The sequence below is a fragment of the Apteryx rowi genome, unplaced genomic scaffold (genome assembly GCF_003343035.1).
Source record: "Apteryx rowi isolate R43461 unplaced genomic scaffold, aptRow1 scaffold_145, whole genome shotgun sequence".
NCBI lineage: Eukaryota > Metazoa > Chordata > Aves > Apterygiformes > Apterygidae > Apteryx > Apteryx rowi.
This window is the reverse complement of record NW_020447697.1, coordinates 93537-118494: the sequence shown is the minus strand read 5'-3', so window position 1 is coordinate 118494 and position 24958 is coordinate 93537. Positions and strand designations below refer to the sequence as shown.

At 40.9% G+C, this 24958-nt stretch overlaps 1 protein-coding gene across 6 annotated transcripts in view; it reads left to right on the top strand.

Annotated features, from left to right (window-relative positions):
• CACNB4 (calcium voltage-gated channel auxiliary subunit beta 4) overlaps nt 1–19903 on the top strand; it is a 132855-nt gene extending 112952 nt beyond the window's left edge. For 2 of the 6 annotated variants that reach the window (XM_026058268.1, XM_026058267.1), the window contains 3 exons: nt 1171–1266; nt 8889–9074; nt 9681–10289. In XM_026058268.1, the coding sequence (XP_025914053.1) occupies nt 1171–1266; nt 8889–9074; nt 9681–9686 (288 nt within the window). In that variant the 3' untranslated portion in view covers nt 9687–10289. The other 4 variants (XR_003252237.1, XR_003252238.1, XM_026058264.1 and 1 more) reach the window with 4 other exon arrangements.
• Nucleotides 19904–24958: the final 5055 nt, after the last annotated feature.

Below are 24958 nucleotides of genomic sequence, written 5' to 3'. Positions count from 1 at the left end.
AGTGCTGATCAGAAGTACAAAGTCCAGCTGGCAGCTGACTGCCAGTGATGTCCCTCAGGGATCTGTAACAGGGCCAGTACAGTTCAGCATCTTATTAATGACGTAGATGACAGGACAGAGTACACTCGCACCAAGTTCATGGACAATACCAAGTTGTGGGGCAGGTTGATGAGCCAGAGGGCAGGGCTGCTGTTCAGAGGGACCTTGGCAGGCTTGGGAAATGAGCTGTCAGGAACCTCCCAAAGTTCATCCAAGGCAAATACCAAGTCCTGCCCCTGAGCTGGAGTAACCCCCTGCCACAGGCCAGGCTGGGGCTGACTGGCTGGGGAGTAGCTCTGCCGCAAGGGACCTGGGGATGCTGGTGGACAACAAGTTGAACAGGAGTCAGCAGTGAGCCCTTGCTGCAGAGAAGCCAGCCGCATGCTGGGCTGTTTCAGCAAGAGTGGGTAAATACAGGAACAGGGGCCCAGCGAGGCTGTGGGATCTCCTTGACGATACTCAAAGCTCAACTGGACAAGACCTGAGCAATCCAATCCAGCTGGCCCTGCTGTGAGTGAGGGGTTGGCACAGAGACCTCTAGAGGTCCCTCCAACTTAAACATATTCTGTTTTTCTATGATCCTATAATTTTCTTAGAGAGTTTACAGAGAAATAATTCAGCATTCCTATTTTTTTCCCAACCCTTAATTTCTAGTAATGAACATAGTGGAAGAAAAAATAATGAGGTAATATGAACTGTGTGTGTTAAAATGATTTCTATACTCAATATCTACCTCCAAACAGATTGAGTCACTGCGTTATTGCTACACAACATAATATGCTGTTACTGTTGTGCTGCAGTCAATCCAGTGTAATTCTGTAATTTTCATGGTCCTCTAGAAGATTACATTTGTCAAAAATAACCTATGACTTCAAGTAAAATAAAGCAAAATCACCACTTGTGTTGCATTTGAAATACTTGCAAGAGGTTGAATGTGATGCAGAGAGAAATGTGCACAGCTTTCAGGGAGGTTATCAGAAAGGTTTTTGCTTATATTCAAGGACAATATTTTATCCATTTTATTAAACATAATAGCTTCAAAGTTGGTAATCCTCCAGTGGCATGTCAGTCTCTGAACTTTCTGGAGATATGTGATCCTTAAACTCATATTTTCCTCTTTTCCTCTATCAGGTTTTGCAGCGACTGATTAAATCTAGAGGAAAGTCACAAAGTAAACACTTGAATGTTCAGTTGGTGGCAGCTGATAAACTTGCACAATGCCCACCGGTAAGTACAGAAGAAAGGCTAAAGAACTTGGGATACGTGGAGTTTTAAAGATACCTGCTGTGTTGGTCCTTGATTATAACTGAGTTCACGTGTTATCACTTCACTTTATGGTGATTCAGACAGCCATGCAATTGCAACCCTAGATCAGCTTTTATTGCTAAGAAAGAAAAAGAAGTTTGAAACCTTTATCCTAATTATCTACTAACTAAGCTGGATTAATTGGCAAGATGTCAGGTCCAATATGACTTGTATGGTAAAACTGATCTTTCTAGCACATGAGCAAAAATATTCCTATTTCATCATTTGTGGGAGCAGTGCTATGTTCAGGCAGGGTCCTGAAGGGTCAAAGCCTCAGACTCCCTGTTTGAGAGGAGGCTGCAGAGGCTTTTCTGTGAGCTGGACCCACTGCCAGCGCAGAATGAGTCACGGTTGGCTTCGCTCACGTGACCCCCGGAGTGTCCCAGGCTCCTGACACAGCAACGCCTTTGAGCCGTTCCAGTTATCTCATTGGAGCTACTCACTTATCGCAGGCCGTTTTATCAAGGCTAGCGATTACTTGGTTTGAGTAGCATGCTTTTTAAGGAGCAGAGGTCCTGGATAGATGATTAAGCAGGCAGGTGCTGTGTGCTTAAACATACAGGTATTTGGAGAAGGCAGCTCAAAGTTGTTTTTATTTTTGAAAACCAAGCACAGCTTTTGTGACAGAGCAAGCCACTCAGATGAACAAACTTGGATGAGGGCTTGCTTTTTACAACTTAACAGCTGTGCATGACAGTGATCTGGTGGTACAGAGCAGACTGCTGCTTATATCAGGGAAATTATCAGAAAGTCCAGCCTATGGCTTACCACATTGTCTGTCTTTGTCATCACAAAGAACTGCAAGGAGAAATCAGATTAGTTCACAGAATTTCAGAATAGGCACCTGGAAGGATTCCGTGCTGATACTGTCGGATTTAAAACAGGCAAAGTGCTGTCAAAAGGAATGTCTTGGAATGATCTAGGAATAAGTTCCAGAGGTGAGATCAGCAGAACAGATGCCCGACCCTTAATAGTCAGGTAATGCTTCAAGAAGACTTGTTTTCAGTTATAAAGACCTTAAAGATAATGCTGATGTTTAAGGTGGCTTTTATGCTTGATTCAAATGAAAGTACTAAAGATCCTTTGTTCTGGAATAACTTTTGTTTTTAACAGCTGTTTTTAACAGCTTTTGTTCTGGAATAACTACCCACAAGGGTTTATTTCCAAGAAACTAACTTGTTATGCTTCTTAAGACACCAAACTGCACAGCCTCCTCCTCTCTTGCCCCCACTGGCCATAGCAAGGTAATTCAGGTATTTCTGGGCACCCCCCTGCGTATAACAATAGATGTTCTTCCTTTCTACCTACTCTGCCTGGTGGGAATTCAGGTGGATCCACATCTCTTGGAGGCCACAGTGCTCTGACGTCCCTCGGACATCCCAGAGCCGCCACTGGCGAAGAGCGGTGGTGCTCCATCCAACAGCCCTGTGGGAAATAGGGGAAGGGAGACCTGGAAAGAACTTGCTCTTTCTCTCGCCTTTCATTTAAATGGCCCTTGCCCACCGGTCAAGCTGGGTCAAGGTCAGCACCTTTTAGGTTGATTCCTGCCATCAGGTGGACCTCACCTGATCACTAGCTGGTGAGTGGAGACTGCTAGACTTGCTGCATCATAGGTGCCCACCCATCCTCAGCAGTGTTGCCTCCTGCCTGCCATGAACAGCTGGGCCTCCCTCTGTAGCCTTAATTCTGGGATTTAGCCCTAGAGTGGGGTAATTTCACGTGTATGGATTTATGGATTTGCTTTCTCTAAAATACTGTTTCAAGCTGACTGAAACTGCTAATGAATTCAGGTTATATTTGCTCAGTAGTTTCAGCCAAATACAAACTGAGGAATAATTAATGTAGATATGTAACTTAATTTCAGCAGTTTGTGCAGTATTTTTGTGTATGTTCAGGCTAGTTTCATACTGAAATGCTAGACAGCAGAGAAAAAAGATAATGGGCATGACTGAAATTTCTGTACTCCTTATCTAAAATCAGAATGGTTTTAAAAAAACTTGTCCAGAACGGTAGGGATTTGCTTCAGATTCCTTCTTTGCCTGATTCAGAGCAAGAATTTAAATTGCCTAGAAAAGTGCCTTAAATATCAAGTAGCAGGATCTCCCTTTCTCCAGCCCCGCGTGCTGGCTGCAGCGTTCAGGATACCCCAGGCAACTTCACGCTTCCCTGGCGGGTGGGGACTGAGCAGCCACCTCCAGAACTGGAGCCACCTCCAGAACTGGAGCCACCTCCCTTGCCTCAGCGCCCTGCGCGGGGGTCTAGCTGTCCAAAGTGGTCGATGGCCACTATATACGTGTGTGTATGTGTGTGTGTATATATATATATGTGTATGTATACATATACACAGCTGTTTGCATTGCGAAGCCAGCATGAGCATGACGTGTGCGGTAGGTCTAGTGCAGCTCTGAGGCATCAGACTCCTTATGCGTGTCCCGTGTAGCACCCCCACCTCGTTTCTGCCCAGGTTTCCCACATGGGAGCTCACCCAGTCGATGGATGGATGCCGTGGCCTCGCGTTACCTGGCCGGGCTGTGGCTGCTGCGCAGCCTCAGGTTCCTTTGCTGCGTTTGCACTGCAGCCGTTTCTGCCCGCGGGCAGAAAACGTTAGAAACAGCCATAACAGGGCAAGGCATCGCGCGTGAAAGTGGGAAGGAGACACCAGTCTTCCTGAACAGAGTTGTTCCTCCCCTGTCTTCTGAAGGCAGCATCTTTCTGTCAGCTTCTGGTTACGGTAACCGTAGAAGGCTTCGCTCGCTGTCATCCTTGTTTTTCACTTTGAGCAGCACTGAAAGGTTTTCAAGCCATCTCAAGTTCTTCTAGAGAAGTCAGCTATATTATGTTTCTTGCACGTAATTTTCCACTGAATTGTATCCCTTAAAGTGAAGGTGGAGAATTCCTGTGAGCCATTCAGATCCCATTAACTGAAACAATATTGAATGTTTCTCTAGTATAAAATAATTTCTGTAAAAGCATATACCTTTCGAACTTGTGATGGGCGTGAGCCAAGTTGAAAGGAATCGCATCCGCACCCCTTTGAATAGGGCTTGTGGTATTTACCCTGCACACACGCAGAACAACCTGCCTCATATTCCTCGTGTTCTGAAAGGTGTATTTATTTTTTCACCTTCGTAGAGAAGACGGCGTATATTGCGCAGCCTTATTTGCTCTTATTCCAGTTAGGTTTGCTCACATCAGTTGAAATGAGGCCAGTGGCTGTGCTGATTGAGATAAGTAGTGTGCACCAGCAGGGCCCGTGTTGTTGCTTCTTGGTTGCCTCGCAGCGCTTGTGATGTCCATCCCAGGGTCTGGTAAACTCTGCTTTAGTACCAGATCCTGCTATTGCACTTCGTTGCCTAGAACAAAGTGAGACCCCACCTGGATAAGAAAAACATTTCCAAATTTCAGCGTGTCCAAATTTCAAGCATTTAACCGTACTCCATCAGAGGCCAGTTCCCACTCTGACTCGCACAACAGGTTTCTACAGAAATCAGGTGATCCAACTTCGTGCTGTTTGATTTCAAGAGGATCATTCCTGACTTACAGTGCTCCAGGGAGAGGACGGGCCGGCCACTGGCTCTGCTGGGGCATTCGGATTCGTTTGTGAGGGGAGAATCTAGTCTAAGTGAGTAAAAGAAAGGCTTATATTCTGTTTTCAAGGCAGAATACCAATGCAACGCAGGCATACGCCCAGCTACTGCCCCCCAGTACCCAAAATAACTTTTTCAGAAGCAGAGCCACTCTCTGTGCCCGGCCAGTGCTTCACTGTGTAGTTTTCCGCATAGTCCTCGGTGGTATCGCCGGAGCTCGGCAGCTGTGAACAAGAAAACCGGCCTGAAATCTTTTGTCGTTCAGAACGTCCATTGTCCTTAACTAATCAGCAGCTTTTTCAACTCTGGTTCAAATGATCTAGGAGATCTAGGAAAGCCTTCCCGGCAAGCAAATTGCTATGAAATCAAAACTAAGGCTTGCATTATTTTATATTAAATCCTTAAAGGGCCTTACATGAGTAAGTGTTCACTGTTGGGGGTAAATGTGCATTTTTGCTCTTGATTGTTCAGGTTTGGTTAAGTTTAAATTAAAGGACCAAGTTAATCCATTATTTAATTAAGTAAAAGTATACTGTTAAGACCAAGGACAGTACTGTCTTCTGTACTGTGACCTGTTTCATCTGTTTTACATCTCACATTCCTGCAAGGGGAGTATTTGTTTAAAGTGAAGATATGTGAAAGCTATAAAGAAAAACCACTTTTTTGAGTCAGTCTTAAGTAATCAGCACTGTATTTCTAGATATTTTTAAAATAGCTGGTTTGTTTGGCATATTTAAGTTCAGGAACTGCTTTCTTTATGAATTCCTTGTTAATCTTTCACTGATGCTGCTCAAGCCAGCGCTAAGCCTGTCACTGCATGACTTCACTAAGCAGTAGCAACTATGGCTCAAAGAAACATGACCTGTCCAAATAATGTAGCTTTAAATATGCTGGTCATATACAGTTCATTATTATTTTTTTAACTTTTGGATTCATGTCAATGCCAGGAGAGTGCATATCCCACTGGTCTACTTGACATAACTTAAAAGATACCCCAAATTATACCCCAGCTTAACTAAAATGCATTGGTATAATTAAAAATAGCCAGTAAACCAGACAGAGGCCTCCTGCGTTGCTGGTTCCCCCCATCCCTGCAGCTGTGTCTGCAGAGCCTTTTCCCAGGAGCCTCCCCTGACCTCGGGGCGCGAGCTGTGGTTTGGGTTGCCCTCCGCGGCGCCGGCGCCGGCCCCCCAGCCTGGCTGGGGCAGAGCAGGCGCCTCCGCAGCCGTCACGGCAGTTCTGTGTCCCGCTCCTCGCGTGCGGTAACGCACCTGCAATTTTCTGCGGTGGCAATGTAGTAAACCAGAGGAAGTCGCAGAGGACAACGACTGCTAATTTTATCTTCCCTGAAGAGACAGGAAAGACCTCTGTATTGATGTACATCACTTAAGGATACTAGTAAATTGAATTGCTTATGTGATAAATATTCTACACATCTAGTAAAAATAGTGCAATGAAGTATAAAATACATTTCAAGGAGACCTGGGAAGAAATTGTTTCGTTCCATGATGCTTACAACCAAGGATTTTTTTAATGATTTTCTTTAACTCCCAAATACACAGAAGTATAACAAGTGCAGTTTAGCTATGAGGAGAACTCTTTAATACAGGGAAAAAAATACATGGTTTCTCTATAATTCATTTTTCTTGTAAAAAACGACAAAAAAAAGTAGAGCCCTGGAATCAAAATCCTGTCAGTTTTGCAGCTTTTCCAGGTGACCTTCAAATGCCAGCCTGAGGAACTCACAGTTACTGTTCCTAGTATCTTTTTTATAATTAACTGTTAAAAAGGAGACAGTTCTACTGTAACTGTTAAAAGATCTTAATAATTTCAGTTTAATTGAAATCACTGTCAAAATATCACATGTACAAGTTGCATAGTGTCCCAGACAGCTGGAGTTCTTGCCCTCAGATCAGTGGGCACTTGTGCAAAGAACGAGAAGCACAGGAAAACTGCTTGCTCTTCCCAGATCAGAAAATCACAATATTGATTCCTCGTTATAAGAAAACAATACATTCCAGATATAAAATACTATTTTCAGTATTCTCCAAAGCAAAGTATAGGTAATATACTTATATTTCAATTCACAATTCTAACATTTCTTAACTATCTTTGACTAATTTCTTTAACAAACGATGAAGTGTGTGATGCAGCTATATAACGGAATATGTAGTTTTACCAACATGAATTTAAATAGCAAAGCAATGTGTAAAGCGTATAGATAGATAGCAAGACAAGTAGCAATAAACATTGAATTCAACCAACATTACTCAGGTGAAGAAAACAGTTTTAGGAATGGCTTAGAAAATGTTACAGGCTTGTTCAATCCACTGATCCTTCATTACTGAGTGATTATTCAGTAATGTGACTCAGTTAAAAAAAAAAAAAAAGTTGAGGGTTTTGAACATGAATATATCTTGATTTCCATTATTTTTGGGGTCCCTGATAACTAGAAGTAGAGGTGAGATGCTTTTTGAAACTGGAAAATTATTCTTCTTACTATAAAACAAAAAATCATTAAATGACCTTTTATGTAGAGAGGAGTTAGGACTTCCTCGGTATATGGTTCATCTTATTTTTCCAAAGGATGTAGTGTTAGGAGTATTCTTGTTAGTGCTGAAGGTGAAGGCAGGAAAATCTGAACATGTGGGCAGAGGAGACATTTCTCTACCATGCTGATGGGGGAAAACAAAAGGAAAATGGTGAACCAGACTTTTGTGCAGAAGGTAGATGCATGATCAAGGTTTATGATAAATTCATTGTGTGGTTTTGTATCTTATCCTATAGACATCTTATCCTGGAGACATCAGCTCTATGTATACTGAGTAGATCTATAAATATGCATGGGGGAAAACCAGTCTGTGGTTTGCATCAGTTACTCTTAGCACCTGCACCACCTGCACTTTTCATTTCCTGTGATATTTTCACAATAGATTTTTTTTCCACTAAGATGAGAGTTAAGATTCAAGACGATGTGCAAAATTTCACTGCTGAAAATATGTTTATATTTTTCTTGAGGGACTAAATTGGTGATGGTTCATTTAAAAGTAATTAATTTGGAAAAAGTGGGGGAACATTTTGTTTTAGTACGTATTTCTTACAATTTATTGAAGATGACACTATAGTGCAACACCAGACTACTTGTGTGCCGATAACCGAAAAGCACAGTTTGCAGCGCCCTTCTGACTTCGCGGTAGCACAGAAGCCACGTGTCTCCCAAGTGTTTCCGTGGTCCCTAGTGCATGGCCTCTCTGTGGATTTAATGGGGAACAGGTCTGAGGCACGGTGCCGGGGTCTGCACTGACGCTCAGGTACTGCCCCCAGTGCAGAGATTACCGGGGAAGAGATCATGCTTTCTGGATCCTGCGAATTTAACAGGCGTGAGACTATGCAGGTAGGCATAAATGAAGGTAGTTGCAAAAACTGTGCATGATCACAGTCTCTGGCGAATTCCCACCTGTAAACACCTCAACAGCTGTATGTCCTGCGGCAGTTTTGTCTGAGCAGAGCTGTGTATTGCATTCACTAGCGTAGAAATGGTTTTTAGTGGCATGATTCAGTCCGGAACCGTATTCATAATCAGGATAAGAGAAATATGCACGAGTCTGCATCCAAAACCAAAGTAAAACATCCCTGTGTTATTCTGACATCTAGCTTAACCTTGCATCTTCTATCACGGTTGGGTTTTAAGCAAAATAAATTAATTAATGGAGTCCTGCACCTTCGAGTGTGGCAGGCCTCCTGCAGTGTCTAGTGGATCCCGCTGAAAGGCTTCCGTGACTTCTGAGAGCTTTGGCTTCTGATCCCTTTTGAAACCCAGTAGTGGCATTTTCCTCTGTGGTCCTCATGCTCTAATTATTGCTTACTTCATTTTAAAGGATTAGCGTGATGAGAATTGTTTAAGATTTCCCTCATCTGTAACATTGTAATGAACCAAAATTTTGTTGTTGTGATCAGGAAATGTTTGATGTAATTTTGGATGAAAATCAGCTTGAAGATGCTTGTGAACACTTGGCAGAGTATCTTGAGGCATACTGGCGTGCTACTCACACCACCAGTAGCACACCTATGACTCCTCTTCTCGGGCGAAATTTAGGATCCACGGCACTTTCACCGTATCCCGCTGCAATCTCTGGATTACAGGTATGAAGATGCATTTCAGCCCCAAACACCAATGCAGATCAGATTTCTTGTGTATGGGAAAACAGTGTAATATGTTTCATACAGCATATCCTGTATTTGCTTCACTGTTTGGCAACTGCCAGCAGTAAGAACACAAGCTAGAGCCCCATAATCAATGCAGTCAGTTGAGTGGGTGCTCCAGCACTTTTGACTGCTTTTGCTTTAATGGGAAATAAAACGGCCATAAATTTTCTAGCAAGGAGTTAGTTTTTGAGAAGGAGAAAAATGACACTCTGTCAAATGGTATTACAACCATACTAGAAAATAGCATTTTTTTGAATCTGGAAAAAATGTCATTAGAAATGAAAGTCTTTCAGATTGAAAATAAGCGTGTACAATATGTCACAGCAGCTGAGCTAACAGTTACTATTAGTTAAGGATGCAGAACGGTTTCTATAATAATCCCATTTTTGCCCTCATAACTTCACAAAACATTCACTTTTGGGTGAAAACTTCTATGTTTGTCTTTTGTCTCAGCAAAATGCCTTCACCTTTTTCAGTTCTTTGAGTGTGAATAAAATACATTTTTTACCCATTGAAAAAAATTCTGACCATTTTTTTTCACAGGGATAGCTCAAAAACGGCTGAACTTTGAAACTTCAAACGTGGCATGTAAATAGCCCTTAATGAGAAGTACGTGCTTTACTAAGTTTGAAAACAGAAAATGTTTTTGAAGTTACAGTTATGAATGTTTGAAAAGCTCAGGATTGCAGTGAACTTTTACATTAAGTCTGAAAGCTTCAGAAGGAGTTCTGTATGTGTGTGTGACTCTTGAGGAGCGTGCACTTTTTGATGTATGTCAACAGTAGAGTTGAGCGAATTACATTTAATGAATAATTCACCTGATGAATTTAACCTCTGTTCTGCTTATAGAATATCTGGAAGCAGGTAATAATTTTGGAGGAAATGTTTCAGTGTTTTCAATTAATATAAAGCTATTTTTTTTGTGAGTCAATTGCACTTCACTGAAGGTGCATATTTGATATTCACGTTTCTAATGATGTGCTTGATTTTATTAGGATCAGTAAGTCACTGTTTCCTGACTGGCTGAATGCACAAGCACTGTTCTATTACTGATAACATGCACATGTAAAATGTTGTTTCCATTTTCACTTGCCTTTAAAATTTCAGTTTTCCATCCGTCATGACAATAAAATACCATCTGTAGACCTTTCACCTCTTCAGTTTCATTTTAAAAATTGGGTGTATCCACAGAATTTTTTTCAGGCATTTATTTATCTCTGATCAATGGACACCAGCAGTGACTGTGAAATGTTGCTCCATTTACTTAGGGAAAACTCACACTGAAGATGAAAATCACCCCTGTGCAGTGGGCTGGCTGAAGGTATGCATCACTTAATCCCCACTTCACCCGACTTGTGAAGACTTAGATGGGACTTGAATGGTGCTAGTTCTCTGCAGAGGGGTAAATTTCACCCTGAGTGAATGATGCCCAACTAAAGGCTGCAGGATTTGGCTCTCAGTGCCACTTAAGTGTTCGGGCCCATTTAAAGAGTTCCAGTGTTTTACATGGTTATCTCACATTTAAGACTTCCATCATCTGAAGTGCTTATCCACCTAAAGGATTTATGCTAATTCAAGCCTTTGGAAGGATTTGCATCAGTTTTAAGTGTAATGATGTGATATGGTGATTAAAGCACTCGTGCAAATCCTAGGAATTAAATTAACTTAGGTGCTTATTATGCAGTAAGAACTTATGCTACTTATGACTCCTTCTTGCCTTTGGGGAAGAATTCAGTTCAGTCCTTGGGGAACTGAGTATCAAGAGCCTTGTAACACTGATATCTGAGAGTGGTACAGATTTGCTGGGACAGTCTGTTTGTGTGTGACCTGATCGGGACTTGGGAGTTTTGGGGGGTTTTTTTAATTGATTGTGGCTTGGAGTTTTGTTTACTGAGAATTGAAACATCTAGTTTAACTTAAATCTTTGGGCTTCATGAAGGTCATCAGGGTGAAGTTAAATGGCATAGATAAAGTCAGAGTGCTCACAACAGCATGCCCCAGCTGCGTCCCATGCCACAGCGTGTGGTGCACCTGCCAGAGCCAGCAGCCATCTGGTCCTTGCCACGACCTTGTCTGAAAGGACAAGGTGTCCACGTCCAGCTGCGTGTGTTTGCCGTCCTCAGTAGGAAGTATCAATTTTGTCATTGCTAACTCCTAGGCGCTAGTGGTTAGCCCTTGTGGCTAATACCTGGCTAGGTCTAAACCTACAAAGTTTAGTCTAATGCCAGCTAATAGACTTAAATTCTTTAGTTCAAGTGTTGGGATATGAGTTTCTTAGGCTCCAAAGGACTTTTTACTGAAGAAGGGGTAGTATCATTTACCATGCAGATTGTGCTGAAAGATCAAAGGTTATTTTGTGCATAACACCACCATGAAACCGCACCAGTTTGGTTCCACACTTGCATGTTGCAGGAGGGGAAGAGTGAGATCAGACTGACTGCACATCAAGGCAGTGAAACAAAGGTTTCTAGAAAAGAGCGGGTTGCATTCTTTGAGGGAAATTACGGGGTAGATAGAGGGTGTGAGCATAGAAAGCTAAATGGGTTGCATATCGACTAAACTTGTATGACTAGATCAAATATTTGAGAAGTATAATCGTGAAGAAAATAGTGGACCTTTGCAATAGGAAGGAACATCAGAATATAATCAGTACTAAACCATGGTGCTCTAAGAAAAACTTAGGTGTAGTATGGTACAAGGTGCTCCGCAGTAACCTGGGGTGTGCATTTGCAGAACTGCACCTCTCCCGTACTAACGCTTTATGTGGAATCTCTTAGTGAGCAACCTTGGTAGCATCTATCTATATTAAGAGATGGGACATTGTATCTGCTACGCTGTAAATCTATACCGTAACCAGCTACTTGCCCATGCAGACAAGCCTTTTGTTATAAATTATGCAGTTAAACAACTGGCATACAGAAGGGACGTAGCAGTATGGGGAAGGATCTATAGCATACAGAGCATCAGGAAAAACGTCCGAGCTGGGAGGACCAGATGACATTGTCCGTGTGGACACAAACCTGAGGCCACAAGCATGCACCCGCCTTAGTAGCATTCTGTTACCAATTACTGGATCAGAAGAACAACGCTGGGTGTAAATCTTGAGAAAGAGAAGAATTGTCCAAGTTTGTTCTGAGAATACGGATCTCTCTACCCTTGAGAGGTTTAATCTGTGGTAACAATAAACAGAACGTTGTTTTCCCTGCATAGGCTACTTCTTCATTGCACTAATTTACGGGCAAAAATAGGAGCTAATTTTGTGCATGTGACGAAAGTAACACATTATCATTATGGGAATGTGAGGATAGCAAAGGCTAAATCTTTTATTTAATAAATGAGCTTAGTAAAGATCAACTTATTTGGAATACTATGTTTTAGTTACAAGACTTTGTTAATATATAATAATTTTAACCATCCCTCGGTTGCATGGTTAGCTGTCCATAATCTCCTGGTCATGTAAAGGTTTTTAAATGGGCTCAGAGAGCTGCACCTTAAAAAAAAGAAAAAACAAAAAAAAAACAAAATCAAAAAACTCTTCAGATGTTTTCTAAACCCACATAAGTCAATGATCAAAATTTTCTAAGCAGAACAGAAGCATGAATGTTATGTTCATGATCAGAGAAGAGTGATAAATGCTGAATATATCAGCTCACTTTTCATGCAGAATGACCTGTAATATTCCACATGGCGAATGCCGTAAGATCTGCATTGTAATACTGTGTTTGGTCTCCTTTCAGCTCTAGGAACCAGACTATTCTTGTAACCCATTCCCATAGCAAACAAATTTTAATATAAAGTGAATTACAGAAAAGTGGATGGATTCTGAAAGACCTCAGAATAAGTCTCAAAACTAGCTTAGAACACCTAGAATACTTTTTACCTGTATTAATCCTTGGATTCTTTAACACTCGTAGAGCCAGCGTATGAGACATAGCAACCATTCTGCAGAGAACTCTCCAATTGAACGACGAAGTCTAATGACCTCAGATGAAAATTATCACAATGAAAGGGCTCGGAAGAGCAGGAACCGCTTGTCTTCCAGTTCCCAACACAGCCGAGATCACTATCCTCTAGTGGAAGAAGAATACTCTGACTCATACCAGGACACTTACAAACCCCATAGGACCCGAGGATCCCCTGGAGGATATAGCCATGATTCACGACATAGGCTTTGAGTTAAGAACCTGGGGAAAAATAGTATTCATCAGTTGATAACTTGCCATAACGTAGCTAGGAAAAAGAAATCATCTTAATTTGGCAGATGTAACTTGGTTATACTGAAGTTACACTCTGCTGTCATTCGATGTTAAGTAGGGGGCAAAAAAAGTTACCATGCCCTTATGTTTATTCCCAACCATATAGGTTGTTTTTTGTTGTTTTTTGTTGTTTTTTTAGTACAACATTTGCATTTATAGCCATACCTTTTTCTCATCATTAGATATTAGACTCATCAGTTTGTAATTTAGGGTACTTATCAAGGCACTTATAAAATAATTTCCTGTGCTGGAAATTCCAAATGACCAGTTCCAGTTGGAACCAATTTATAAACCAATTCCTGTTGGAATTTGGGTGAATTGACTGGAAAGTCGACTTGAGCATGTTGCAATCAATTGAAAAAAATGCAAATGAAAAATCTGAAAATTACAGACCACTAGAAGCCAGAAAATCAGCTACAGTATTTGTTTGCTGGAAGCTAAATTTATACTTAAAGTTGGAGTACAAGCATTTTTTTCTAACCACATATTTCCAGAATGGCTTTTTCAGAGAAACCAAATGTAAACTGTCTGTAGTGCCAAATATCTCAAATTAATGCAGCGGTTACAAAATACGTTCCAGTTTGAAATTATTTTTAAATCTGGCATGAATGTTGCAGCAGAGTGATTTTTTTTAGTCTAGCCAGTACTGACATTTTTGTTGTGGTCAGCAATGATGAGCTATGACAGGATAAGGGGAAATAGAAGCAGGAAAATGAACAAACTCAAGAATAGTTTGTATGGTTAAAGTTGGAGAATAGTCATTTCTTTCTCTTGTTTACCAGAATACAGCTAGTAGTCCCAAAATAGAACATCAGTGTATAGATATGTAATATTTTTTCTCCCATTTTTAATATTCTGCCTTTTTAAATGGAAAACAATACACTCTCCTTACCTAGTGTATAGAGTACCTACATTCCAGTACATCTGAGTACCTATATGTTACATCTTTCAAAATCCATCTTTGAATGTCTGCAAATTCCAGCAGCGCACAAGAATTCTCCAGAAGAACATCAGTTTGAATTTTAGTGATGAAATCTAAGGGGGTGGGGGGTTAAACATTCAGAAATGATGAAAATTCAGAATAACATGTTGGTCAGAATTAGCTTGCAATAAAAATAAGAGTATCAAAAAATAACCCTGCTCACAGTAACGTTGTAGAGCTGACATTTTTAATTCAAATAACTATGATAACTCTTTGGAGATATTGCTGCCTTACTTCCTAACAAAAACTTCTTTTCACCTACTGAGTTTTCAGCTTTTTTTTAAATAGATAAATTTATGTAATTAGACCTTATGTCTTACATTATCAGTGAAGCCTTAGATCCAATATGACTGAAACAATTACCATAACTGACCATTTTATACAACCCACTGATGTATTTAAGCAGAGACTCCTGAAATTCCACTGCATGCATTTTCTAAAATTGACCGAACTATGCTGAACATGCATTTTTTATGCAGGTTCATGTCAAAGCTATTTTTTTGGAAATGAGGATTGTTAATTTTTATATTTGCTTATTTTCTTCCCATAGCCTGCTAAAGTAGGCTCTAGAAGCATGTAGCAGTAAATACATTTCCTGAGTATTATGAGGTCTTCTACTTTCTGGACCAGTTTGCAAAGATCACTGATATTTTCCACCACCATTGAGCCTGGTTATCTTCTTGATGTTAACAACTAGAAAAGTAATTCATCTCATATCTGGTGCAACCAAAAATAATGTACATCTCTAGCAGCATTAGAAGATAGTGGATGCACGATTAGTTTTTTGAACAACTTTACTGCCTAAAAGAAGGCCTTAAACATCACTAGATGATTCAAACGAGCCAGTTACCAGGATCAGAAATGTAACATATCTGCATCCATTGCAGTAAGAGAGTTAAGAACGGATATGAAAGACCTGATCCTGTTTGATTTTCTCAGGCTGAATTCTTGCTGATTCCAGCGAGCATTTGGTTTGAGAAGGCACTGCAAGATCTGGTCCGGGAATGGTAGCTTAAGCTGTCTTCTCTAATATTTTCTGCTATAGCACAGTGGAGCATTCTCCAGTAATTTTTACAAATATTTGTTACATGTACAGCACACATACCTGCATGAGAAAGAAGGCATTAGGCAAAACATTTTTTCTATAAGCTTTAATAAGTTTCTTGTTTGTGTGCATTAAAGTATTAATTGCAAAGGATGCACTGAGATGTATAAACCTAGATTAGACAGCTATTTATCTTTATTCTGTAGTAGCATTAGGGATCAGATCATTAACTGCTTGAAGATATTTGCATTTTAATGGCAGGTAGCTGCAAAGCACTTACATATATTTTCTAGTAAACAAGGTTACTGCTTTATCATTTCCTCGACAAAAATGTCATTTATTCCTAGAGCCTTTTGGAGCCTTGTTTTGAAGTCTTCCATGTCATGCTAGTAAAGGGAAAGATCTACACAACACATATGCACAAGTTCCATCAACAGCAGCGTCTGAAGTGCCAAAACTACTTTGTTCTAATAAAAACAAGCTTTTGAGGGAAGTCATGTATTGTCTTGAACGAACATGTTGAGTTCCTTTATTGTGTGGGTTTAAGTTTACTTTACTATTGTATGTAATTAGTTTACTCTCTTCTCCCCCACACCCATTTCATTTTAATATAAGCAATCAGTTATAAAAGATCCAGCAGAACTTGCTTGGTGGTTTTTTTATTCTTTGAAGATAGTTATATCTTTAAGTACAAATATACCGAACGTGCTAATAGATTATTAATTTATTCTAGATACAAGCTATTGGAACTCTTTCATTTTAAAAATAAATTATTTTTAGGAAACACAGTAATCAGTAAAAGTTGCAATGTTGATCAAAACATGTAAACTCATAGTATTTGTATTAGAACTTCAGCAATGCTAGCCAGCTGTATTGTGATTTATTATGCGATGGCGCTATATAAAATTGTGAAGTTCATGTATTCCTGAATGAATACGAATAAGACTAATTTTCTATTCCTCATGCCATTTCTTCTTATTGTTATAATATTATAACAGCAAAGATCAGAGTTCTGTTCCTAAGCTCTGGCTTATACAGAGGATTTTAGAAACATTTATAAAATGTTGATGAGTTTTTGTTATCTGAGTTTTTCATTAGGACACTTTGGGATTAATGCTAATTTAGTCAATAAAGGTGACATGACAATCTTAATATCTAAAGACAATATACTTCAGTGCATTCATATGTTTGTAAATGAATTAGCAACGTATTTTAAAAATCCTGAAGCCGCTTTAAAGACAATTCATTGTTAACCTTTCAATTTAAAATATTTTCTTTTTGGCAAGTTATATTTGACAGATATACAGGTTCTTTTAATAATTACATTTATCCCATGGGACATGCAACTCGAAAGTGATTCTGTTTTCTGCCTGAGTATATTAAGAAATTATTGCTTAAAGGAACGTAACTAAAGCTGTTTATTATCAAATTTTAGTTTATAAACAATGGGGCAAATTATATAACCATTTTCTAAGCAGGTCTGATTGATTGACAAAAATCAGTTCCTCTGCTTGAGAATTCATTGTAGAGTATTAATGAAGTGGTGCCCCAGATCTTGTGCTCCATAAGCAAGAGTAGTTTCTGATGGCGCCAGATACTTTGTGTGTACCTGGGATTGGAGATGGCTCTGTGCCTTCCGCAGACACCTTTCCAGCGATTGTACTCACAACGCTAGTTTTGGTTTTGCAGCAAATAGAAACCTATTTTAGTGTTTTTCCCCCCAGGTTTGAGAGCTCCTTCTGCAGATGATATCTGGGGGGTTCATCTTTATATGCTCCTTGCTTTTAAAATAATACTTGATGAGTACTTGGGAGAGTAGGCTACAAACAGGAGGAAGGGTAGTTGCAGGCTTCGGGCAGGTCTCTCCGGTGCCACCAGCTAGCCGCAGTGCTGCGAGTGCCGGGCAGTGGGAGCTGCTTGGGACGCGCACCGGCCCGGAGCCGTGGGGGCAGCCCAGCTCCGAGGCTCCTGAGTTCAATGCCGTCTCAATTCCATTGACTCCTCTGAACTTCCCAGAATCTCACCTCTTTACAGACATTGCCATACTCAAAATAATATTGCTAATACTATTATTTTATAGCGTACTGGTTTGAGTAAATTAGGGCTTTCATCAGTCCATTACTTTCTTTAAGAATACATTAAATGTGTCCTCTACTGCATTTTGTTTTCTGAATTCAGTGTTTATGAAACCTGTCCTTGATTCCATGGTCTTCATTTTTTTAAAGCAAAAATAGTCAGTGACCATTAATGAAACAATCAGATGCATATTGTGTAAAATACCCCTTACATAAATCTGTCTTCTCTTCTAAAAATCTTTATTTTAAAATTGGGTTATGTTGCTCCAATTGGTATTATTATAAGTTTGGATACATGGGGTTCTGCTGTAATGTCTTTTGTTGCAGCTACCTCTTACTCCTTCAAATAGTAGTTCTGCTAAGCGTATCTGGACTGGAAGATAATGTAACGTAGCCAACTCAAACTTTGGGGAAATTAAATTCCCACTATCTTTAAAATGATGCCAGAAGAGAGTATATTATTTTAAGAACAGTCATTTGAATAACCTTTATTATATTGTTATTCAAGTCCAATTTATTTTATACAGAAAAATAAAGGTATGTCTTTAAAAATAAAGGTACATTTTAATAATGTTGTAGAAAATACATATGTAAGGAATTGACTTGGATAAAGAGCTGTAAGTGCTACTTAGTATCAAATTTTTGGGGGGGTTGGAGAAAAAAATCTTTTTCCTGAGTTGTGGAATCCATTTAACAAGTCAGAGAAATACTCTGATTGAATCCATATAGAAAGTTTGGGAGAAGGTAGAAATGATTTTAAAACGTTAGTAGGACTGCGTCATTCCTCTTACGCTTCATAGTTACTTCCTCTGAAAGTGGTGAAGCTGGAAGTAACGTTGGCCTGGTCTCGGCGATGGCTGGTGGACTTGCCTTTTCCCTCCAGGGTTCGTAGCGGTGAGCTACTGGATTCTCTCTAGAACTCGATCCCCCAAACGACTCCTCCTGGACACAGTGTTTATTACTGTCTTGTCTGGAAGCCAGTAGTTGCAAGGTCTGACCGTAAATGTCACACACCGCTGATCATATGCCTTACAAATATTTCCTGAAAAATTAAAAATGATTGCCACAGTCCCCTTTGATATTACTTCTACTCCGTATAAGCAGTGGAGAATCAATATAGTAAGAAAATACATTGTACAGTACAAAATGATATATTTTGCCAATGACATGAAAACAAAGCAAGGAAAAAAGCACATTTATAATAGCACAAATTTACAAGAATTCCACTGTTACATTTGGCATTGTATTTTTGAAAAAATAGGTAGATTTTTTGATTCAGCAGCAATGAATTTATTGCATTTTTCATCAGTTTAAATTGCTGCCTGATATTTCCAACAGTTTATTTCTAAGCCTTGCATTTTGCATAGGTGACTTGATTTTTCAATAACTTGTATTCCTTCCATGTTAATTAATTTTAAAAAAAATTTTTTTAATTAGTCCCTGCATTCATTTGTTGAATTTTCCTCCTCAAAACTGAAATTACATGAATACAAACAAATTTCTAATTATGGCCAATGTACAGATTTTGGCATATGACTGATGAATATACCAGTAATGTTTGTAGCCTGAGGTCTGGAATGAAATACTCCCAATAAATAAGTTCTTGGGGCTGTAATGCTACTTGCTTTTGTGTATCAGGGGAGGGGAGGAGGGAAGACATTACCTTGTAGGAACTGTGAAAGAGCCCACCCAAAACTTCAATGACATTGCTGAAACCGTAAAACGAAAAGGAAAGCATGCGTACAGAATGCGTGCTTACACCCAAAATGCGTTCACGTTTGAAACAGGCCTGATTCTCCTCTAATACATGCAAGATAAAGGCAGTGAATTGTGCAAGAGAAGCATAGGAAGAGAATCAAGCAAAATACAATTCTATGTATGCACAAGATGTAAAATGGTAAAGTAGTAAGATGAAAGCAGTCATTCAAAATCTGAACCATGGACCTTGGGCTTTTAGCTCCCAGAAAATCTGCTTCTCAGCCAAACTAGTTCTCAGTGATAGCTTCACTGCGTCATCACTTGGAGCCAGTTCAGACTCACTATGGTAAAGACGTTATTGCCTTTACTAAAAAAAAAAAAAAGTATGTTTTCTTCTTTGCCGATTTGCCCCTTTCTGTTCTTACTTCTATAGATACTGTATGTGTAGCATTCTACAAGGCATGCTGGGTAAACTATACTATGCAAATGTGTACAGTGGTGCATGCTTTGCTCTCCCTCTGCTTTCGTGGCTTTCAAAGAAAAAAAAGTGTTGTTATTTTTGTGAACAGAATCATTTAAAGAAGAAAATGCAGACTGCATGCTTGTAGTATCCTCATTTCTATGGCTTTGTTTTATGGAATTTAGATGTACAAAAATGAACTGCATTACAATAACTTTTCTACAATAAATCAGAAATGATACAAACAGCATTTAAAAGTCTTTTTTAAGTCTCTTTTTGTATTCTGCACTCAAAAGATTGGAAAAGTGCTCAGAAGAGTCAATTAAGAACAAAATGTTGCAGGGTTTTTTATTGTTTGGAGAGAGCTTTTGGCAGCAGCTTAATGTGTTAACACTTTTTAGTAAAAATTAATGAGATTGTGAAGGAGATGCATCTGGTCTGTGGAATGAACAACTTATTTTTAAAGCTATCTGCTCTAAATTGTTGCAACTCAGAAGTACAGAAATACATATTATAATTCACTATTCCATCAATAAGTAAAATACTTTCAGCCAACTGAAATCAATGGAAAGATTCTCATGAATGTTAATGGCTTTTGGATCTGATCTTCACTATGATCACTTATGAATTTAAAACCTGCTCCTAGACAGAAACAAGCATAAAAATAATATGAGGTATTAAGGAATGAAGGAACGGTTACACCAAATACTTTTTATAGTATCTTGAGAACAAGCAAGGGCTGAAAGGTACTACCTTGAGCGAAATCCAAAGAGCCACCTAGGGAGTGAAATTACAGGCCGAGTTCCCATGGGGAGTTTGCTCCGCAGTGATGCAAAGGGGCTTTTCTCCTCCAAGTGAACCCACAAGCTAACAAAAAGGCTGTGATCATCTAAAAAATGTGGAAGCACTGTGCTTTCAAAGGGGGTACAGCAGCCGGGGACCAGGCCGGTTTGCGTCGAGCACCCCCAGACCGGCACGGGAGTTTGGCCATGGGGTCCCCCTTCTTCGCCCGCTTTTCCCTCCGGCAGCCCTTCTCCTTGGGCTCAGGTAAGCTGCATCTTCCGTATGAATTAACTTTCGCTGCACGTTTCTAAAGGACGTGCAGGGCTTTTTAAAATCCATTTAATTGAATTAGCTTGACTAAGTGTTCACAATGAGATATAAAGCCTGTGAGTTTTAATCTAAGCTGTTAATAAAGTTCTTAAGATCTTCCAAACAGAGAAAAAATACATTCTTTTGTGTGTTCTCATATGTTCCTAGAAGTTAGAAGTTTATTAAGTCACCTTCCTTGTCCATCTTCTCTACATGTTTGGGTTTCTTCTATATATTTTCCCCTCCATTGGTGAAATCACACCAGCGGAGACTGCGCAGTGCTGCTGCCCAGGAACACCTAAAGCGACCCCCAGGCTGCTTCACAGGCGCTTGGAACAAGGCTGTCAGCACTTCCAGGAGGAAACTGTGTCGTTGTGTTTCCTATGAACTGCACTGGTCTGAGCATTTTCTTAGCATCCACCAGCAATGGCAAGTCTGACATTAATGTTACCAGGTAAAAAAAGGCCCAGTAAATGTTAAATCAGGCCGTAGTACAAATGCCTTCAAACCATGATTTAACTACCAGTAGGAAGCCATAGATGAAAACTTAACAATAGCCTCCTAGTCCTAAAATACACTATATATTCATCTTGTAAAAATTAATTTTATTAATTTTATTAATTAAAAATTGCATTTTTGCAACTGTTGTGTACCTGCAAGCCTTTGATAGTACACGGCAGAATGGAGGTGCACTGGCAGCAGTGAATATACAGTCTTGCGCAGTCTGAGTTGGCTCCAACAAGTGCTGGCTGCAGCTCTTTAAGTTGCTTCAGAACGTCACAGGGTCTAAGAGGAAAAGTACATGGGAAAAAAATCAATGCTCTTCTATTTAAAGATCTGGAATAAATGGCTTAACTGAATTTTGCTGCCCTCTCCTTAGTTGGGCAAGTTCTGACACACCTACGTAAATCTGGAATGAGCCCACAGACTTCAGCAGAATTACTCCCTGTTTACACTAGGGGCATGGAGAATAGAAATTTATCGTAAGCATCTGAAATTTCCAGCAGAAGCACAGCAGAAAGAGAGATAATTGTAGGCTAATGAGCAATTCCATTTCAGGCTGAATGCCGAACTTGTGGAAAGTGTATCATATTGGAGGGTTTATTTCATCTGCCTCCCATTACACATCCCATCCTAGCGAGCTCTGACATGAGGAACGCTGAATTCTTGCTGAATACCTCAGTTTCCCTTTTGCATTTCCTGATGGACTCCTATGAAGCCATTGCACTCAGCTATTAGACTTCCTTGCTTGTCGTAAGAGGATAAATGAATTTTGGTAATATAAGCAACAGAACACTATGAAAGTATATTTCTGTATTGCATTTACATATGTGAAAGCATTTCTGTTTTTCCAAAGACATGCTGTTTTTCATGTTTGGGGATAAAAATTGACAAAAAACATCGAGTTGGTTTTGGCCTGAATGACTACAGATATGTTACTAGAGTGGTGCATGATTTATTTTTATCCTATCAGAGCATACTAGTAACATGCCAGTTTATTATCAGGCTGTTTATTTTCTTCAACTATTAAGAACCATAAATTCCCCTTCACTGCAACAAGAAGCGTGGAAGCTTGCACAAGCAGACAGGAATTCAGAGATTACTACTGGCCTTGCTGCTTCACTATGGGCCAGCATTGCACAAGGGAAAAATATAACATAAAAAGCAAGAAGCCACAGTCGGAATAAGAGCTTGTAGAAGGAAAGGGTCTAGAAGCAGAAACTTCTCTTTGATCCAAAATGGGAAAGGAATATATTATATGGGAAGGGGACTAGGCACCGCATGGGAAGATGAAAGAATTCCAGACAGCAAGCAAACAAGCTAGAACTGCAGCTCAGCAAGGAGGCGTACCAGACCGCAAAGGAATAGGTGAAAAACAGAGCGAGAGACAAGCATATATGTATACAGGAAAAAGAGAGGCCATGATGCAGGTGAGAGGACAATATGGAATGAGGCACGAAGGCCAATAACATGTATTTTAAGTGACAAAAATAGTTTTTTATATATATACTGCACAATACTGTAAATTAAGAAGGGAAGCATATCCAGAGTACTCTATCCCAAATAAACAGGGATAAAGTACATCTCCACGGCTGGTTGAACTGGCGTCTGACCAAAATTTCAAAATTAAAAGAACACAGTCTGAATACCATGGCGATAAATAAAGCCTTAACATTTTGAAGTTCAGAGAAAGACTGGGAGGATGTGTACACAGCTTGAAAAACAAACTTTCCACCAGTTTCACTTCTTCATGCCCTCTGTGCCATTTCTGCCAGGAAGCCAGTGAGTTCAGCTTACTTTTTCAGAGACCCGCAGGTGTGTTCTTTCTTTACCCTGCCTACTAGCATTGTCTAAACAAAGATGCTTGCATCTAAAAGCTGTGGAATCTGTCTGAAGCTCAGTAAAAAATATTTTAAGAAGTATGAATCCTAATGCTGAAAATGCCCATGTGCTTAAATTTACATCTGTCATTAGTCTATCTGAAAGAAAAAACATGGCTGACCTATGTAAAATTAAGCATTTGCACAACGGTTTACAAGTGCAAAGGCCTTGAGGCTAAAATCTGAAGGTGCTAGGCATTAGAGGCACTAGACAATTCAGAGAATACAAAATTCGTCTGTTTGTGCTTTTTAAAATGAGCAATTTCTTGGACATGGACAAGGGAGGTAAGGGTGTAAATCCTGCTTGTCTTGTCACTAGCCTATTATAAAAAGACATGAATAGCCTATTTATTGGTTGTTCCTGAAAAGAAAGTCGCTTGTGCTACTGCTGTAGGCTGCATGGACCCCAGGGTCATAGATGTTCTCTGAAAACGCTTCTGGTTTGAATTTCTCTGAAGAGGCAGGCAGAAGAGTTCATAGTTTGTGAATCCTACCTCTGGCAACATTAGCTTAGCTCTCTTGAGACCGTCATGTTTGTACAAACAGCGTAATTTATCTTTAGACAATCTGGGTACTTTAAAAGAAAATGAGGCTATAGAGTTTTCAGTCACCTACACCACCAACCAACAGCTCAGCTGTGACTTTCAGAAATGCAGTCTTGGATGGAAGGACCTAAATTCCAGCTCAGTCTCAGTTAAGTAGCCGAGGTCCGTTTTTGGGGCCTGACCCGAGTGCCATCTGCCTTCCGCAACAGGAGCTGCGGAAAGGCAATCCAAGTCGCAGCTCAGGGCCGTACGGCTTGCTCGCACGTCTGCACCCTTGCATTCCGTCATGGACATTACGCACACCCACAGCAACAGCGAGCTCCGCTCGCGGTGGCAGGAGAAGCAATCGGCGTGCAAGTGCTTCCCTTCCTGCTGGTAACAAAACTTGCATTTTTGAGCGTTAAGCTTCAGTTGATCCCTGTTCTTTAGAGCAAGAAACATACTCTGGAGAGATCAATTAGAATCGTTAGCTGGGTCCCTAGAAATCACCAATTGTTTTAAAAAATGGTATTTTAAAACAATACATGGAACTTTTTGCCTCCTGATGTTGATCCTTTTAGCGTTTATGACTGAAAACTCTCCCCACTGTGGTAATTACGAAATGTGTTGACTCAAAACGGAGATTCCCACGTAATCTCTTGCTTCCTGAAGGTGGGGCTCGCAGAATACCACCACTCCGGATGAAACCCAGGTGCACTGGCACCCCGGGAAGGAGGACAGCGACGGAGCCTTGTCCACATCGAAAATAACCACCGTTTTCCCGGCGCGCTTCACTTCGCTCGCCGCGACACCGCATGCGCTGCCGCACCACGGTGTCGCCCCAGACCGTAACCCCGCCCAAGGAGCGCTCCGCTACGGCTCCGGCTGGAAGCCCTGGGGGACACGGGCTCCGGCAGGCCCGGGCCGGGAGCGCCGGGCTTGTCTGGGCCCGGCCGGCGCCGCGCAGGGCAGGGTAAAGGCGGGCGGGCGCCGCCGTCGCCGAGCTCCCCTCACGGCGGGGGGCGGGGCGCGCGCTAACGGCCGTCCCTAACGGCCGCCCAGGGGGAGCCCCGCCCCCTCCGCCCCTCCACGGCTGCGGAGCCCCGCCCCCCTCGCGTCACAGGGACACGTCTGGCGGCGGGGCGGGGCCGGCTGCGCACCCGCTCCCTCCCCCGCCTCCTCGGGGGCTGTACGGTGGCCGGCGGGGTCGGCACGGCGGCGCGTGTTGGTTCCCCCTCACCCTGCTCCGCGGCCGGGCCCGGCGGGGCGAAGCGAGGCGCGGCGCGGCCGGAGCAGCGCGGAGCGGAG